The 18,087-nt window shown below is 56.6% G+C and overlaps 7 protein-coding genes and 1 non-coding gene across 8 annotated transcripts; 4 read left to right on the forward strand and 4 right to left on the reverse strand.

Moving 5' to 3' along the window:
- The first annotated feature begins 46 nt into the window (after positions 1–46).
- On the forward strand, positions 47–2,009 carry B0I36DRAFT_325647 (SGT1 protein-domain-containing protein). The gene has a single exon (XM_046154250.1). The coding sequence runs from the start codon at positions 131–133 to the stop codon at positions 1,970–1,972; it is 1,842 nt and encodes a 613-aa protein (XP_046011661.1). The 5' UTR covers positions 47–130; the 3' UTR covers positions 1,973–2,009.
- A 571-nt stretch (positions 2,010–2,580) lies between these two features.
- Positions 2,581–4,974, forward strand: B0I36DRAFT_244723 (P-loop containing nucleoside triphosphate hydrolase protein; the record flags this gene model as incomplete). Its single annotated transcript, XM_046150081.1, has 2 exons — positions 2,581–4,687; positions 4,754–4,974. The coding sequence occupies 2 exons, from the start codon at positions 2,581–2,583 to the stop codon at positions 4,972–4,974; spliced, it is 2,328 nt and encodes a 775-aa protein (XP_046011662.1).
- Positions 4,975–5,102: 128 nt separating this feature from the next.
- On the reverse strand, positions 5,103–6,379 carry B0I36DRAFT_291008 (uncharacterized protein). The gene is made up of 2 exons (XM_046151722.1): positions 5,898–6,379; positions 5,103–5,718 (listed from the first exon to the last, which is right to left on the reverse strand). Exons 1-2 carry the CDS (start codon positions 6,054–6,056, stop codon positions 5,299–5,301), a joined length of 579 nt encoding a protein of 192 aa, XP_046011663.1. The 5' UTR covers positions 6,057–6,379; the 3' UTR covers positions 5,103–5,298.
- Positions 6,380–6,946: 567 nt separating this feature from the next.
- B0I36DRAFT_t103 lies at positions 6,947–7,055 on the reverse strand. Its single transcript has one exon. It is a non-coding gene; the product is annotated as a tRNA-Pro (tRNA).
- A 1,410-nt stretch (positions 7,056–8,465) lies between these two features.
- B0I36DRAFT_131931 (mitochondrial carrier domain-containing protein) lies at positions 8,466–10,203 on the forward strand. Its single transcript, XM_046148214.1, has 5 exons — positions 8,466–9,020; positions 9,097–9,229; positions 9,301–9,450; positions 9,523–9,994; positions 10,080–10,203. The coding sequence occupies exons 1-5, from the start codon at positions 8,877–8,879 to the stop codon at positions 10,111–10,113; spliced, it is 933 nt and encodes a 310-aa protein (XP_046011664.1). The 5' UTR covers positions 8,466–8,876; the 3' UTR covers positions 10,114–10,203.
- Positions 10,204–10,896: 693 nt separating this feature from the next.
- Positions 10,897–13,183, reverse strand: B0I36DRAFT_291014 (DnaJ domain-containing protein). Its single transcript, XM_046151723.1, has 2 exons — positions 11,949–13,183; positions 10,897–11,883 (listed from the first exon to the last, which is right to left on the reverse strand). Exons 1-2 carry the CDS (start codon positions 12,936–12,938, stop codon positions 11,266–11,268), a joined length of 1,608 nt encoding a protein of 535 aa, XP_046011665.1. The 5' UTR covers positions 12,939–13,183; the 3' UTR covers positions 10,897–11,265.
- Positions 13,184–13,639: 456 nt separating this feature from the next.
- B0I36DRAFT_244680 (uncharacterized protein) lies at positions 13,640–14,701 on the forward strand (the record flags this gene model as incomplete). The annotated part of the gene is made up of 2 exons (XM_046150078.1): positions 13,640–13,943; positions 14,010–14,701. The coding sequence occupies 2 exons, from the start codon at positions 13,640–13,642 to the stop codon at positions 14,699–14,701; spliced, it is 996 nt and encodes a 331-aa protein (XP_046011666.1).
- Positions 14,702–14,863: 162 nt separating this feature from the next.
- On the reverse strand, positions 14,864–18,012 carry B0I36DRAFT_245986 (vacuole morphology and inheritance protein; the record flags this gene model as incomplete). Its single annotated transcript, XM_046150201.1, has 8 exons — positions 14,864–15,224; positions 15,354–15,516; positions 15,578–15,657; positions 15,717–15,835; positions 15,915–16,798; positions 16,852–17,665; positions 17,724–17,886; positions 17,945–18,012. 8 exons carry the CDS (start codon positions 18,010–18,012, stop codon positions 14,864–14,866), a joined length of 2,652 nt encoding a protein of 883 aa, XP_046011667.1.
- Between the last annotated feature and the right edge of the window lie 75 nt (positions 18,013–18,087).

Raw genomic sequence — 18,087 nt, forward strand, 5'->3', positions numbered from 1 at the left:
TGATGGTGGGGCCGTGACGCCAAAGTCTTGACATCGGCACAGGGTCTCTGAAGAACATGACTTCTTTACAATCCCTCTCGCAACGGCAACTGCGGCCCCTGGTTTATCGGACTGTTATCTCATCACGGTCATGGCCGAAGGCGGGAGACCTGATTTCTTCCCGGGCGGAGCTGGGACTTTCCCAAGACAGCTACCCGACAATTGCGTCGAGTACGTCTTGGTTATTATTGACAGCCAAATCGAAAATCGCAAACTCCTTTCAGAGCTTGAACACGTTCGCAAGCTGGCCCTACAGCTACGCGATCGCCTGGCTGGAGACTACATCTGGCAACGTGACGAGTTTCAGCTTCAGGTTACCAGCAAGAATGGGCTGCACTACCTGCAGGGCACAACTAACTATGGTGACTCCGTCGAGGACGAGTGGCTCATAGTCTTCCTCCTCCGCGAATTGACCAAGTCCAGGCCCGACCTGTGGGCACGTGTCGCGGACAGTGACGGCGAGTTTCTCCTCATCGAAGCAGCCAATGTGGTTCCAAGGTGGCTCAGTCCGGAGATTGACGGCAACAGAGCTTGGATTCACCAGGGCCACCTCAAAATCATTACGTCGGACGAAACCAAGTCGCCCAAGCGCCCTTTGTCCCTTGTGGAAGCAGTGCAAATACTGCAGTACAGCCCCGAACTAGTCGAACATCACTCTGTGGTCGAAGAGGAGGCGTTCTACCGCCTGGCAAAATATCCGCAACAAATCACATATGCTATACATTTCTCTGTCGTAACTATACCCCGAAAGCTGGCTCACTTAATCCATCTACGACCTTCAACCATCGCGTCGGCTGTCGAAGCATTCTATACTCGCAACCCAGTCTCTCTCAAGCTATTGGACTCAGACTCTGCTCATTTGCACTTTCCACCAGAAGATCTCGTTTCAGTGAGTGTAAAGTTCACCAAGGTGCTCTTTGCGCAGCTCAAATCCCAGCAATTTGCGCCGCCCGCTGCATGGGCCAAGACGATTCAAATGGCCGAGGCCAAGGCCGAGCAGGCTGAAACTGCCAAACGAGATCTGGATCGGTTGGAGACTGGCATGAAGTTGACCAGTGGCTATGAGATCCTCGCCAGCTCTGCAACCTCAAAAGACAGTCGTTTGGTACGAGAGTTTGCAATTCTTCTTGATGACCTGGAGACAGACATGCAGCAAGATGGAATTGGTATACTCCCTTCGAATGAAACAATGCTATCTTGGCCTCATGGAGGCCGCGATGACGATGAATCATGGCTGGACATTAACTTCGAGGACTTTGAGCATGAACTGGATGGCAAAAAGCGGCAGCATGGCGGCGACAAGAGCGGCTTTGGCAGTGCTACGGCCCATGCGGACTTGCAAAAGATTGTGTCTCGCTTCGAGTCGTTTCTCAACGACGAGAGTGCCGGCATCGAGGGTGCCCAAGTTGAAGATATGGATGAAGATGACGATGAATTGTCCGACAGTCAGGAAAGCGACACTGAAACTGATGATATAGGAGTGCAGCTGGACGAGGCGAGATTCGCAAGCATGATGAGGGACATGATGGGGATCTCGACTGGCGTCGTCCATCAAGAACACGCACCCGAAAACCTGTCCTCCAGGCGCAGGCAAAGCGTCGGATCGGACGATCTCGACGACATGGAGATACAAGAGCTTTCAGCCCAGATGCAGGCCGAGCTCGACGGGCACGGTGCTCTCAGACTGGATCACGGATCACCAGAAGTGAAGATGTTGGAGAGAGGAATGAAGCAGGGAGGCGACCAAGACGACGACAGTCGGAGCAGCGACGACGAAGCGTTAGATATTGACTACAATCTAGCCAAGAATCTGCTTGAGAGCTTCAAGAGCCAAGCAGGGCTTGCTGGGCCAGCCGGGAACATACTGGGGATGATGGGGATGCAGCTACCCCGAGACGAGCAAGAGCACGAGCATCAAAGTCAGACAGAGTAACGAGGGCCGCAAAGGAATGGCAGCCAATTATTTCAGAGCTGGCTACTGTAGACGTGTGATGAGCGTTCTGGAATTTCGGCATTCCCTACAGGATGGGCACTTCTCGGTTGAAGGCGTCCACCCCTGAGCCCCGCTAAACTCCCATGTTCGCAACGACGTCACCGCACCCTGTCCCGCACTTGGCAGGCGACCACCCTCTGCTTGCAGGCAGTCATACAGGGCTCTCGATCGACACTTGCATCAAGATGCAGCGTTCCCCGTAAAAGATCTCGAGCAGCCTGGGCTGTCTGCTATCCCACGTATCACGCGCCGTGCATCCGCGGCTCTTTCCCATCACGTGCAGGTCCGACCACACCAGTATTGCACCATTTCTGTCCACCTTCTGCACCACTGCCGCTGTCTCACGAGCAATACAGCTACATGGCGCAACAATGTGGCCCAGCAAAGGTATATCCAGCCTTCAGAAGACCTACGATGAGAGTTACTTGAAATGCTCCACTGCCGTCTACTACGAAAGCCAGGTATGTTGCGCCGTCTCATGCATTCCAGACTGCTCGCCCTCCAGGTTCTGATCACCATGCGTTGTGCAGGGCGATGAAAATGAGGCCATGCAGAGCTGGCGAAACGCCCTTGCGCAACTTCGACAAAACCCTCTGGCCAGAAGAATAGACACCTACTCCCCGCGGTCGGAAACCGAGCGAGCGCTTGTTGAGAGCATCAAACAACTCGAAGTGCAATGCAAGGAACGCATCGACCTACTCGAAGCACTCAGGTTGTCACGGCAGGATGATATGACCTCGTCCTCCCTCACGCCTGATCCCCAGTCTCTCGCACAGCCAATCTGTTCAGACACCTCTTCTGCTATCCCGTCAGCTCCCGAGCGTGGGTGGCTGGGCGACGGAACCATTCCAGCTCTGTCATATACCGACCTATCCAGGCCACCAACACTACCGCGCCGACCGGCCCCTCCTGACAGGGCATCGTCTGAAAACACCGTCATCAATAGCGAATCTCTAGCCTTGCGAGAAAACAGCATGTCACAAACACCGTCACGACCATCCTTGCCGCCTTACGGCTCCTCGAGCAATACCATAGCCTCGCTGACGAGCGGTGCGGAGCTGTCTGAAAGTCCCGAAAAGCACACGATGCGAACTACCCTGAGGTCAAAGAGATCCGATAAAGCCTCAAGCACGACAAGCCGGCCAAGAAGCTCAACTTCAAACAAGAGACCTGGCGCGAGCATGGCGGCAACGCTCGCTTGGTCAGGAAGAGACACGAAGGACAGTAAGCCTCGAGCTCCAGGCAAAAGCCAAGCTGCCCTCAAGGCCAGGACTCCCGAGCAGCGTCGCTCCGAAGATGTCGCGCGGCCCATGCCAGGCAGCCGGCACAGCCAGTGGGACAGCCATACGAGAAGACTGGTCACTGCCCGCGAAAGTGCTACGTCCACGTCTGCGAGTCGGTCCAGCCCGGAACCGCCGCGCGGCTCAGGCGAGTTTTCGCACACAACTTCCTCCACACTTGCATTAGGCGCTGCATCCAGCGCACTTAACAGCCTAAACTTGCAAGATCGATCTGATTCATCCCAAAGACGTGAAGTTCGAGAATATCTTTCGAAAAAGGGAGCTGCCGCCGCACATGAAAAGCCCCTTAGGGTCGGGCCTGGCTCTGGCTCACCAATGAACGGCTTATCATCCACTAACGGTCAGGTTAGACGGAAGCCAGCAACTAGGCTCAGTGGCTCTGAGCCGAATAGCACACGGAAACGTAGTTCGAGACGAAGTACGAGTCAAGAATGGAAAAATGCTTTGGAGTCGACCGACGAAGAACTGGTGGCCCCGCGAGCAGGTCAGCGACGGGTAAAGGACTCGCAGCAGAACGGACACGATTCTTTGGATGACGCAGAGGGTTCAGCACAGACTTCGGAGGATGAAGATGTTCAGAGGATAAAGAAGGAGTGGCAGAAACGCAAGAAGGCCGTCCTCCGCAACTTACCACCAGGAGTAGATGAGGCTGCGGCACAAGCCATTTTCAACGAAATTGTCGTACAGGGGGACGAAGTACACTGGAACGACGTTGCTGGACTGGAGATCGCGAAGACAGCATTAAGGGAAGCTGTTGTATATCCCTTCCTGCGGCCCGATCTCTTCATGGGGCTTCGCGAGCCAGCACGTGGTATGCTATTGTTTGGGCCGCCAGGTACTGGAAAGACCATGCTGGCCAGAGCTGTGGCTACGGAGTCAAGATCGACATTCTTTTCGATATCTGCCAGCAGTCTGACGAGCAAATACTTGGGAGAGTCCGAGAAGCTCGTGCGTGCTCTATTCGGCCTCGCACGGGTGATGGCCCCGAGTATCATCTTTGTGGATGAGATAGATTCACTGCTATCGCAGCGCTCCGGGTCAGGCGAGCATGAGGCAACTCGGCGCATCAAGACAGAGTTTCTGATACAGTGGAGTGACCTGCAAAGAGCTGCAGCAGGCAAGGAAGCACCCGCAGGCATGAAAGACCGTGGCGACCCCAACCGCGTACTTGTACTGGCAGCGACGAACTTACCTTGGGCCATTGATGAGGCAGCACGCCGGCGATTTGTTCGGCGGCAGTATATACCACTGCCCGAGGCAGAGACACGATCTGTACAACTCCGGACACTCTTAGGCCAGCAGAAGCACAGTCTGACTGACGATGACATTGTTGACCTGGTCATGCTAACTGACGGTAAATTATCCCCCCCCCCCCGGTTTGTGAATTACTACAGGAGCCGACACTAACTTCCAAGGCCAGGCTTCTCCGGCTCCGACATCACGGCGTTGGCTAAGGATGCTGCAATGGGGCCTTTACGGTCGTTGGGAGAAGCGTTACTGCACATGACCATGGACGAGATTCGTCCGATCGGCTTTGAAGATTTTCGGGCCAGTCTGCGCACCATCCGTCCGAGTGTGAACAAGGAAGGCCTCAAAGAATATGAGGACTGGGCAAAGCAGTTTGGAGAACGCGGGGGCTGAGAGACTCTGCGCACCCTTTCTATGTATGGCCGGATACTCCTTCGTGGTAGTCAAACGAGACAATCATGACCAAGACAACTCGGGATTTATATCTAGTACAGCTAGTTTATACAGTATGAGAGGTCCTTCCTGGACTCATCCCATTTGTTGCTTCATCTCGGAATCAATGAGGACATGCTACAACTCGAGGGGACGTCTTTCATGACCATCATGACCTGGCAGCGTGCTGCATGCCGTCTTATAAGCGGATCATATCCCAACATTTCCTTTCTTTGAGGAGGTCCAACCAACAGCGAAGTCCACCTCTGTGCCCCTACGAAGCTGTCAGATCACATGCTCAGCCCGTGTCGTCTCATCCTCCGCTTTCGTGAACCCCGCCTCATCTGCTTTGCGATCCTGGAGCTCCGCCAGCCTCCTGCCGACGGGTGACCTGGCGAGCTTGGCCCGTTTCGCCTCGGCGGCGGCCTCTCTGTGCTCGGCGTCGGCGCGGGCCTGCTCTTCCCGGCGGAGAGCGCGGCGCTCGTTCTTGGCCGCCCGCTTTACGACCTTCTCCTCAATAAGCTCCTCGAGTGTCGGCACGGGCGGGCGCGCATCAATGGCCTCGCCATAAGGGGCAAGGATGTGTTTTACGACGTGCTTGACGTGTTGTGACTCGCGCCACGACGACTGAATCGAGATGATGTCTCCTTGCCGGACAGAGTTGCGGGGGTCGTGGACGAGGGCGTAGCGCGGTTGTTTGAAATGCTATCAATGGGGAGTAAGTCAGCGTCTGGGTTCGCATCGGAAATCTGCTGTCCAGCTCACAGCGCCATCGGAGGCAGATGCCCTTCGCCGAGTCTGGACACGTCCCGAGATGTATAGAGAACCCTAGGACCTGTGCGCGGGGCGAAGACCGAAACGTGCAACGGGACAAATAAACCCACCTTGTTGACCCTCTTCTCCCACCGCTGGCCTCCAAGCTTGACCTTGACCGTCTTGTCCATGAGCCCGGCAGACACGACGATGCCGTGAAACTCCTTTGGTGCGATCGGCAGCAGGTCCGCGACCGTTTTGCGCGCTGTGGCGAGGTGTACGGCTGACATAGCGGCGTATGTGTGTATTTCTGCGTTTTGAATTAAGCTGGGCTTGTCGCCAGCCTTGATGCTGCTCGGCAGAGCGCTCTTATCGGCTTGTCGTCAAGAGTTGCACTCTCGTTGCACGACGGCTGCAGAGCCTGGTGGGGGGGCAGTTTGTTGTGGCTAGGCGGTCCGACCGCTCAGAGACTTGTAGGAGGTCGAGCCGAGAGTTTTCGTTGTATAGAGGCGATGCGCTCTCTTGACTATGCTGATTAGGCGTGCGCTGTGTCCCGAAGCCGGTTCTGCGTTGCCGATAATGCTGTTGACCCTGGGAGTGATTTGGAAATTCTTGGGTGACAACCATGAGCTAAGACTCCGCACGCTAGCACTTGCAAGCGGGTCTAGGTCGTGGTTGGTCCTGTCGTCTTGGTGCCGTGCTTAGCTAAGCCAATCTGCCTCGAAGTCAAGTGTTGCACCTCAATTGCCAAGACGCCAGGAGTGACAACTGCCGTCTTGACAGAGGAGATCAAAAATAATGTTGCTCTGACAAATAAAAGAGTAATATTAATCACCCACTATGCAAATGGGTACAAGGAATTCGCGATGTTGAACGAGCCCCAATATAATATACATAAACTACCCACGCCGTGTCTTGAACATCAACGGCCAATTCCAGGTCTTGAGATGACTCCGTCTAAAAGTTTGATTCGAGGCTAAGGCGTAAGTCATCCGACTCGTAATATACATGGTGGCAGTCACTTTCTGAGGAGAAAACATGTATGGTTCTTGCAGTCTTCGTCACATGCCACGAGAACCGCCCCCAGACAACTTCCACGGTCTTACGATTCACCACAGATCTATGCATGCATATCAAAAAGAAGAACTACGTGGAGAACAGATCGATCCCGTAGATGAATGGGCTGCGATGGGGATTGAACCCATGACCCCTGGCAGACAAGCAACGGCATGAGCGTGAGCATCATGGACCGCCCAAAGCCAGTACGCTTTCCACTGCGCCACGCAGCCGGCATGTGCCTATCTCCTGTTACCAGAGGGACGTTAAGCCGGCAGAAGGCACCAAGTCGTTTATCTTCAGGCTCAGTCAGTCCCTGAAGCGGGCGACCCGGAGAAATGTTGGCCACAGAGAGTTGCGGGGGCTCCGTGGTAGCTCGCAATGCCGTATTGCGGATTGGCGGCTTCGAGTATGTCTATTGCCAATGGGGTTGCCGTTCTAGCCAGAGATGGATCTGCGAGAAGAATTCCCGGCATCTATCGAGGGCAAATGGCCCTAGATATAGAGGATGCCTTCTGTCTACCAAGAGCGCGGCAGCACTGGTGATTAGCAGTGTTCAAGTCTGTCGCCATTGTTGAAGCCAGCTGCAAGTGATCAACTTTCCCCCTTCATCGAATGCCGACAGCTCCGACCTCGAGCGCCGAGCGGCACACGAGTGTGTCGTGTGTCTTTGTAAATCCGCTGTGGAGTTCTCAGCCGTAAGAAGATGCGAGCAGCGGCCATAAGTCGGAAGTCTCGGGCAGCCCCCAAGCCAGGGTGCCCATGTCACCACGACGAGCAGGGAAGTCAAAGTTTTGACCCGAGCAGGCAAGCACAATGGCTATGCCTGGACAGGCACACATACCCGGTCGTTTATGCGATGTGATGGGGCCGGTCGATGATGGACCAATGCGTCGGACGAGGGGCGACCATGGTATTCTTTGCAGGAAAAGCCGAGAGGGATCAAGAGCAGACGATTGGAGAGCCGGCAACTTGCAACTTGCAAGGCAGGAAGGCAGGAAGGCAGGAAGGAAGCAAGAAAGGAACCAGTCCAGGGGCACATGGCCCGCTCCGGGAGAGTTGGGATAATAATTATTATCGATCTAATCTGATTGCGGTTGCCAGAGCCCGCCCGCCCGCCCGCCCGGCCCCGTGGGTTAGTCAGTCAGTTACACCTTGGCCAGCCGTCGCCAGCCATGCATGCATCCACCCATCCCAGAGCGAGGCCGGTGCAAGTTGCGACTGTGGACTAATATGGTATCCTCATGGCACAAAGTCGCATGCTGTCAGTGTTTGCTGGGGTAAAGCCCCGCAACCACACAGCGCTTTGGCAGTGCAACACTGGCAGGTGCAGTGCAGGTCAAGGGGGAGGGGCGAGCGAGATCGGACAAGCACTGGCGGCCCAAGTCGATGACCGCAGCGTGCGCAGCACAATCCGATTGTGCCGCCAGGTGGCCACCACCAGGGCGCTGCTGCCGCGCAGGCGGGTGCGTGCTGCGTGCTGCTCGCAGAGGGCGGGCCGTGTCGCTGTGGGTGCGGCGTGCCCGCACCAAGCTCCGCATCGGGCTGGGCGGCCCCCCCAAGCCAAAACCCCAGTGCATCCCAGCTGGGCCGTCACCACCGTGCTCTGCTGGCCTCTTAGCTCTGTCTAGCTGCCGGGCTGCCCTCTTTATTTTTTCACCCCGTCCCGCGACCGCCGGAGATACCTGCAGTATATCACCAGCCTCCCTCCCACGCAGCACTTCCCCCCGACGGCTTGCCCAGAGTGCTCTCGAATCACCTTGCGCAGTGCCCTCCTGGCCCCCAGCTCATCCCCGCAGACCCGACCGTGCTCCTCCTGCACTGCACGCCTGTTCGCCTGCCTGCCTCTCCCGCCACATCCGCTCCCGCCGCGCCGGCACCTCTGACGGCTTCCGCCCACAACTCGTCCCTCACAGGGCCTCCGTCTTCACGCCGCCCACGCCGCCGCCGCCGCTCCCTCTTCAGCACCGACACGTCGCCCGCGCTCGCGCGAGACCGGAACCCTGGCGCTTCAACCCGGTGCCTTCGGCGCAGGCCCTCCAGCTGTGGCCAACATGGCCCAGCCCACTGCAGAGCCCGTCGAGGACTACGAGTATGAGGCCCTCCCGCCAAACTTCTCCCTTGTCCAGAACATGGCCGCCGGTGCCTTTGCTGGCATCGCCGAGCACACTGTCATGTACCCAATTGACGCCATCAAGGTCAGCTCCAAGCTCCAGAAATGTTTTGCTGTCCTGTGCCGAGACGCCATGCTCACTTCTTCTCTCCCCGCTACAGACCCGCATGCAAATCATCAACCCGGCCAGCACCTCGGTCTACAATGGCATGATCCAGAGCACAATGCGGATAGCTTCGGGCGAGGGTGTCCTCAAGCTCTGGCGAGGCATGTCCAGTGTTGTCGTCGGCGCCGGTTCGTTTCTTGCCCGCCCTCATCGAGAGCCCGTCCCATGCGTGTGCCTCTACTGACCATCCCTTTCCCAGGTCCTGCGCACGCCGTCTATTTCGCCACCTACGAAGCCGTCAAGCACCTCATGGGTGGCAATCAGGCCGGTGTCCATCACCCGCTTGCCGCTGCCACAAGCGGAGCCTGTGCCACCATCGCCAGCGATGCACTGATGAATCCTTTTGACGGTACGTCGAGCGCACATTTCTCTGGGTCTCAGACATCTTCCGAAGCGCATCGCTGACAGTTGCTCATGATAGTCATCAAGCAGCGCATGCAGATCCAGAACTCGAGCAAGATGTACCGCTCCATGTTTGACTGTGCCAAGTATGTCTACAAAACCGAGGGTCTCGGGGCCTTCTACGTTTCGTACCCGACAACTCTCTCCATGACAGTGCCCTTCACGGCTCTTCAATTCCTCGCGTACGAATCAATATCGACAACCATGAACCCCCACAAGAAATACGACCCATTCACCCACTGCGTCGCTGGTGCCGTCGCCGGCGGCTTTGCTGCAGCTCTCACCACACCCATGGACGTAATCAAAACCATGTTGCAGACTCGTGGTACAGCGACAGACCCTGAGCTTCGGTCTGTCAACAGCTTCATGGCCGGCTGCAAGCTCTTGTACCAGCGCGAAGGTTATAGGGGCTTCTTCAAGGGTGTCAAACCCAGAATCGTCACCACCATGCCCAGCACTGCTATATGCTGGACTGCCTACGAGGCATCAAAGTACGCACCGCCACCCGCCAAACTTTCTGAAAAGCCCCCCCCTCCCCCCCAACGTCCATGATGCTAACCTGCTTTCCTTCTGCAGAGCATACTTCATCCGGACGAACGACGCGTCCTGAGTCCATGCACATTTGCAGTAGAATGCTGAGCGCAACTAAGAGTCCGCTGTCCATCGGTCTAAGCGAGCGCGGAGGCCTCAACATCTGCTGTTATTCCCGTGAAGACCTCCCACGGCGCCAGCGTGATCGTTGGCATCATAACTATCCTGCAGCGTGGTTACTGCGGCCCACAACGTACTTATGCAGGTGGCAAGGGACTTTTGGCGAGCTTTCGTCTGGGCACTGGTGCATATGCGGCACAAGTGTCGAGATGCCCTTGCTGGCCCACTCAGCATGACCGCAACTTCTTCAAAACGACTTTCTTGTGGCCCGGGACGAGCGGCTCGGGCTGCTCATGTACATAACAAATTCCTATTCCCAGGGTCTCTATGGCGTGGACGGGCACGGCATGATGTCAAACCAAACTTGCCACGATTTTGGCCGAGACGAGCGCGAAGCACGACGAGGGCTCCGATTCTGGGTTGCGACATGGCGCTTGATATATCGACTCACGGCATTGCACGGGTTAGAGTTTGGGGATACATAGAGCTGGCGCGTGATATCCGGGTTGCTGTAGGAGGCGTGTAAAACTACTTGAAATGATAGCGAAGAGACTTTTTTTCGCATGGATGAGCCATGGTATATCCTTCGCTTGCGCAGTTGGTCAATTTTCATTCCATGTGAGCCAACCTGTCTCGTGCGCAACAAAACGGCCCATCTGGTCATGCATCCACGATCAATTGAGCCACCGCGTGTCCCTCTGCTACCAAGCAGCCTCGACTCGCTCCCAGCCCTGGCGGTGGTGTTGTAGAGCCGTAACATTGAAGTCAGGAATGGGAACAGGCGCGGAAAATACGTCCGCCCAGTGCACAAATGTTCCATTTCGATAGCTCGCATTCTAGCAACCACAAGGCGCCTAACCTTGACGTGGGGGGTAGCCCTGGACAAAAGAGTGCTGTGGCAAGGTAATAAGTCTTTTGCTGTGGCTCGGGAGGATAACTATCTACAGGTCAATGTTCCCCAGACCATGGCTCACACATGACCACATCAAGTTAAAAACGGTCCCGCGTGAACAAAGTCAATGCATCAACACCGCTACCAATGGACTCCGTAACAATTGTGAAAAAAGCACAGCACCAAACCAAACGCGTATCGTCACGACAAACACGGAGCTCATCCGCCAAAGGGGAAACCACCCGGGAAACCCCCACCGCCGCCTCGCGAACCGCCAAACTTGAAGTTGAACTGGGGTCCGCCTCCTCCACCTCCCTGCTGGAACATGAATGGGTTGCCACCGCCACCGAAGCCGCCAAAAGGATGACCACCGTGCTGCTGAGGCTCGTTGGAGTTGGGGTCGTCGCCGTTGTCAAATCTCTGCCGTAGCTCGGGTGTGCTGAGCACCTCGTACGCCTCGTTGATGCTGGCCATCTTCTTCTCCGCGTCCTCTTTGGTAAGACCTTGCTTGGCCGCCTTGTCCGGGTGGTGGATCTTGCTAAGCTTGCGATACGCAGACTTGATCTGTCTCTCGTCGGCGTCACGCGCAACCCCCAGAACCTTGTAGTAGTCCTTTGTCTTGCTGCGCTTCAGCTCGAGCTGCGCCTTCTGCATCAGCGTGTTGACCAGGTCCCTCTTGTCTGGGCGAATCTCGGACGCCTTTTGCAGGGTGGCGATGCATGGTTCGTAGTCGTCGGCGTCGAGCTGCGTCTTGGCCTTGTAAAGTAGGCCAAAGAAGGAGTTTTCGTCGCGCTGGAGGGCTTCAGTACAATACGTGCTCGCCTTCTTTCCGCTTGCCTGTGTACGAAGGGTGTCGTTAGCTCCGATCCGCTACTGTATGGTTAGAGAGTCAAAGGACATACCTCGTAATACGCTTGACAGGCCGTCTCGACCAACCGCGTGACGAGAGCTTCAGGCGCTTTCTCCGGCATGACTCCCTGCTCCTTCAACAACTGAACCTGCTCCTTGACTTCATCAATTAAACCCTTGTCCTCACCCGACGGTACCAACAATTTGGCGGCCGTCATGGGCTGGTTCTTATCAAGCGCCTTGGTAACCCTCGCCAGCGTTTTCTCGACCTGCTTCTCCTGCTTGAGCAGCTTCCTGCAGGATTTCGACTCCGGGTCCGAATGCAGACACTTGCGGATGTGGCCCATTCCCTGCTCCACGTCGCCCATACCGTAAAACGTCGTCGCCGAGATGGTGAGAAATGGGCTCGTGTCGCCCGTCCGCAGCTGCAGCACGTGCTGCAGGTCCCCCATGCCCTCCTCTACCTCGCCCTTGGCGAAGCGGCATTTCGACCGCAACTCCCGCAGACCCGCGGCCCGGTTGGCTGTCTGAATGGCTGCGCCTGCCTGGGCAATGCAGTCGTCCCACTTGCCCTCTGCATACGCGGTCTCTGCGAGCTTGGCGGCGCCCTCGGCCTCGATCAGCGCGGTGTAGGCGGCCGACGATTCGCTCTGCTTGGCAAGGCGGTACTCTTGCCTCGCAGCCTCCCAATCGGCGTTGCGAGCGCGGATCTTGCCGAGCTGGAGGTGTGCGCCTTCGAAGCCTGGGCGCAGCTCGAGGACCTTGTTGAAGTCGGAAGTGGCTTGGGACGTGCGGCCAAGGGAGAGATAGGCGGTGGCGCGCTTGAAGAAGGTCAGGTAGTCGGCCGGGTCGCGAGCAATGGCGGCGTCGTAGAATGTGAGGGCCTCGGAGGCCTGGCCGGCGGCGAGATATGTCTGCGCCGAGGCGAGCAGAGAGGCGATGGGCGTGTCGGCGGGGATGTCCTCAGGCGCGAGGGCACAGACACGGCCCGCCGAGGAGAACACAGTGGCTGCGAGAGCCCAGGTCGAGAGGTTGACTAGCATGGCGGGTAGTGTGTCCGGTCGTCGTGGCTTGGGCTCGTAACGAAAGGACGACGAGGGTGGGATGTCCCAATGACGTCGCAGCCACAAAGAGATCGCAGTCTCAGTTGGGCAAGGTCACCTGGGAACAATCGAATGAGATTGGACGGCTAGATACTGGTGAGGGAACAAGGAGAGGCGAGAATAAGAACTAGAGATGCGAACGCAGAGCGACGTGGCCAGAGGACATGACGAGAGAGGTGTAAGTTGAGCGACGCATGGGGGGGTCTGGAGAGAGTTGGCGATATCTGGCCAATCTTGGGGGCACCCTTGCAGGAGCAGGTACCTCGACGGCAGCGCGTCAAGTGGTGGGAGGCGAGGTACCGAGCTAGCGACGGCGGTGGCGCATGACAAGTGTTCTTTTTTGAGGCCAGACTCGGCGCGGTGCCTCGTCGCCCTGCCCCGAATCCGGTGCCCGCTGAAGACCCCCGTCTTGGGAACGTCAGAACCCTGTAAGACCGCCGAGCCCGCCCTACCTAGCGTAGGTAGGGAGCCGCCGCCCCACCAGAGACGATCCTCGATCAGGAACACGCCCTGCCCTGTGGTTGGTTGGCTTGTGAACCGTTCGCGATGCTATCAAAACATCAACCACGCACACACACATCGAGCGACGCACCTTTGCTAGCAGGAGCTTGGCCGTCAGCAAGTGCGGCACCAAAATCACAATGGCACACCGCCGCCTCCAGCAGGAACACGCGCTGCAGAACCAGCCACCCATCTTCTCGCCTTCCGTTGCCCGCGCCGCAGCATCCACCGCCAAGGACTGGGCCTACGTCGACTCGTGGCTCAAACAGAAATACAGCACCACTGCTGTGCCCCCGTTCGAGCGCAACGCAGAGACCTTGCGCATGCTCCTGGCCCTCGTAGCTGCCAATGAGGCCGCAGACGAGGACCGTGACCAGCTCGCGCGCGCAGAGGAAGCTGCGCTCCAGGAAGTCCGCTCTGCAACAGCAGCCAAAGAGACTGTCGGTCGCGGCAGCCAGGGCATAGCAGGCTTAGATAGTGACGAGGGTCCCGCGGACGGCTCGCTCGTAGTCGAAGACTTGCTGTGCGCCATCGAGGACAATCTCACCAAGGAAGGCCGGGCAGCCCTCGACTCCATGGCCGGCATGGCTGTTGAGCTCGGCGTCGCGGCTGGCAGCGACCATCCGAATACAGAGTCGGGCATCACGCCGGAGCTCCTGGCTGCCCGGTTCATTGAGCTCCAGGCGTCAGCTGTCGAGGTCGATCGTGCGACAGCCCGGGTCGAGGTGCTGCACGAGTACGTCAGGCACGAGACTGCGCGGCTTGCGGAGCTTATGGGCTCAATGCATGGGCAGCACGTTACTGGCAGCGCGGATGAGAATGAAACCAATGTGTATGCACTAGATCCAGAAATGGCCAGACTAAACACCGATACGCACATCAAGATCACGAAGATGGAAGGGCAGCTACCCCAGCTCGAGCAGCAGGTCACGGCGCTCAACAAGATGTCTCAGATGCCTACAGTCACTGTGGACGAGGTCAAGGAAGACGAGGATGAGTACCTGCGTGTCCTAGCGCGCAAGAAGGATCTCGATGCCCAGCTCAAGGCCTTTGCTGGACTGCCACCAGATGTCGACGCTGCGCGTGCAGAGTTGGAGAACTTACGCAATGAGCTCAGAAGTTTGACGGACCGGAGAGATAACAACTTTGAGAGACTTGTGGAAAGAGAAAGTCCTGCAAAGCCGAGGCGGCGCATGCCATGATGGCCATCACAGAAACACGCCCAATGTAGATGGGTCCAATGTAGACAGGCAAATACACTCCATCCGATCAAGCGAGGGTGGCCGATGTTTTGGATATTAATGCAACACAGGCCAGTCGACTAAATCAGTAACTTGCGTGACCTGCGTGGCTCCTCACGACCGTCAACCTCTCTTGCCTCGCCCAGCAACAGATGCGCCAAGACGACCAAACTGTCTGCCGAGGCCGGAAGTCCGCTTTGGTGTCGCTGATGCTGGTGTGCTGTCCTTCTGTGGCACGGGAGGGCCCAAAGCTGGCCTCTGAGCAGCGCCGGTGCCATGACCTTCAACTGGGGGAAGTTCGCTAAATGCAGGGGTATCATCAAAGTTGCCGCCACCCTTCATCCTTCGCGCTCTGCGAGCCTTGTCCTGTACGCTCCGGAACTTCTCCAGAAGCTGGTCCCATTTGATATTGCCTTCCTCGCGCCCCTTGGCACCGAGCCGGCTCGGCCGGTCGTAGCTTGACGAACTGGCGGCACTGACAGAACTAGCAGAACAAACACCATGAGCCTCTTGCACGCTTTTAGATCGAGGGGCATGGCTCTGAAGTGACGAGACTACCTCGGCCACCGAGCTCTGTCGAGGGTTAGAGGGGAAAGTAAAATGCTGTACATACGATCTTGGGGTAGCAATGTGTAGAAAGCCTATTGAGCTGACACTGTTCAAACGATTCTTGAGTGCAGCAAACGCAGATGATTGTGGCAGAAGCATTAGTAGTCCGTAGAGACACTTGTACAGAAACGGGTACTTTTCCGGCTCGAGCAATTGGAGCCGGAGGTCTAGATCCAGAATATTAGCAAAGTTGGCCAATCCCGCCAAATTGAGTAGTTGGAGACGTACAAGTGAAGACCGGAGACTCTATGAGCTGCACCAACTTGTCGATTTGGATAAGGATTTCCACAGTCATTTCGAGCTCCGCGCTAAGAGAAGCATTAGTGGTAGTCTTTTGAGTCGTCACGGGCAACAAGTCTCGGCTCACAAGATCTGCAACAGGTTGTAGGCTGCCTCGTATGCCTGCGCAAGAAGACACAGCGAGAAAGTCGCAACTGCGTTGAAGCACCAGGAACGGAAAAGGGCAACGAATATCGCTTGCCCATCCTGCAAAATCTCATCAGTAAAGAACAGCCCTGGGCCATGCTGAGGTTCACAGGCAATGTGGGAGCTATGTAGCCCTCACCTTTGAGTCGAGGTTTCGCAGACGTTTCCTTAGATCGGCAAGTTCTAACGCCCCGATCAGGTTGTTGTTGAGATGCTGAATCATGATGCTTGCAAATTCCACATCCTCCTCCTTCTCTATCGTTTCCGCGAGGGTGCGATAGATACGCTCAGGGCTCAAGTTGTCGCACAGCTCACGGATGACGAGATTGCCTCGCGTCTCAAGGAGTCGCCTGTCTGTGGAGAAGAGCTGAAGAAGATTGACCATGAGGTTTGTGAAGTAATCGTCTTCACTGTTTCTGGCGATCTGTGTCAAGAGTTTCAGGTCCTTCTTGACAACCTCCTCGGCCGGATCTGAAAGTGTCTTGAGCAATGCCGGGAACGTGCCATCATTGAAAGCGATGATCTTTCGAGGTGCTTTTCGGTGAAGCATGATCAGCCATGTTAAAGCGGCAACGCGAGTAGCTTCATGGTCGTTGAGGAAGAGCAATGTCAGCGAGTTCACGGCCGCTGCGTAGTCCAGGTCGGGCTGCGGGCTTTCTGCGATAGCCGTCGTCGAGTTGTGGCGAGCATGTGCTGGTGTGGGGCTACGCAGCTCGACATCGCGTGAGCTTGATAGCGATACACGACCACTGGGAGGGCCGTCTGCACGCTCGATATTGAGAGAAGATTGGACGCGAGAGGGAGCCTGGTTCGGAAAAACGTCCGTTTCGTCCGCGAGCTGCACGATGTAGTCCAGAAGCGACGTGTTGACTCTCGAAGCAGCCTGGCGGATGGGTTCGACGCCGCTGGCCATGGCAGGAAGAAGGTGAGCCAAGATCTTTGGGGTGAACGGTAAGACCTCCTCCGGACTGATGTCGAGAAACGTCACAATCCACCGCAAGCTCTCCAGCAAGCTGTCCTCCTCTGTGTTTTGTTAACCAGCGTCCCTTTGATTCTTGCTCGAAGGGACAACTTACCCAGTGGCGCATCGAGGTTGGCAGTCAATATCTCGAGAATCGCCTTGAAGTTGATTTGGACATCCTGTCCGGGAATCCAGTCGTCTTCGCTACTGACTTCGTCGTCATCGTCGTGAGCTGTCGCTGAGCCCCCATCCTCGTCGTCTTCATCACGGTCGTAGTGCACGCTATCGCTATCGACTGACTCCTCGCGTTTGCGCTTCCCATCGCCTTTGGACCGCTTGCTCTCAGTGATGCCCTTTTTTACGCGGGCGATCCGCTTGATCTCGTTCAGAAACTTGTCCAGACATGTTTGTGTGACCGCATGAACGTCGGGGTTGTTTCCACTCAAGAACTTGAGCAGTCCACCCAAGAAGTCTGGGAGATATGCTACAAGCTCAAGATCAGGTATGCTATCGAGTAGTGTGATCCAGCCGACGAGGAAGATCCTCGTGAACGGGTTGTTGACCCAAACCCTCTCCTTCAACAAGGGAATGAATCGTGGCAGAGAGAACGCCGTCGGTAGTTCTCCCTGGTCCGGATCATCTGGGTCCTTGGTCTCCAAAATGCTGACATAGGTGGCAGCTGATTCAGCTACAATATCCTTGATCAGCCGGTCCAAGAGTTCCGCGCCGTTCTTGACCGAGAGCTCCGAATCTGCGCCTAGTTTGCACAAAGCATCGAATATGTGATTGAAGTAGCGAAGTATCTCCCCCTTGGCCACCTTTGCGATGTTGTACATAGCCTCGCATGCGTAGTAGCGGACCCGAGCGTCCTGGTCACCAAAACATGCCAATACCGGCGGTACAATTGTCTCCAAGTACCTTGGAAGCTCCTAGAGAGAGGAATCAGCACGGGCCGGCAGAAAAAGAAGGACCGAGTCATATGCATACGGAGCCAAGGGCAATAGCCGCGGCAGCGAGTCCAATCAAGCCTCCATTACGGGCGTGAGGCTGATGCACGGCGTAGGCATACTCGTTGCGGAGTTGCTCGAGGATGAGTTGTATGCGTGCATGATCTTTGACTGCGACAAGCTCGCGTATCTGGCGTTCCAGGCTGGGAAGCGGATCAGCTCAGGCTCAACAGGTACAACAGCTCCACGGACGGATCTTACTCAAGCGCACCAGTCTTCCGCTTGTCATAGAGCTTGTCGTTCAGGTAGCGCGCGACGTTGGGCTCCATGGCTTGCGTCGTCGCGAAGCTCGTCGGATCGGATGTCTTATGGTAACCACTCAGGCGAGCATGGCGACTTCAGAG

The sequence above is a fragment of the Microdochium trichocladiopsis genome, assembly GCF_020744255.1.
Source record: "Microdochium trichocladiopsis strain MPI-CAGE-CH-0230 chromosome Unknown B0I36scaffold_6, whole genome shotgun sequence".
NCBI classification, from domain to species: Eukaryota; Fungi; Ascomycota; class Sordariomycetes; order Xylariales; family Microdochiaceae; genus Microdochium; species Microdochium trichocladiopsis.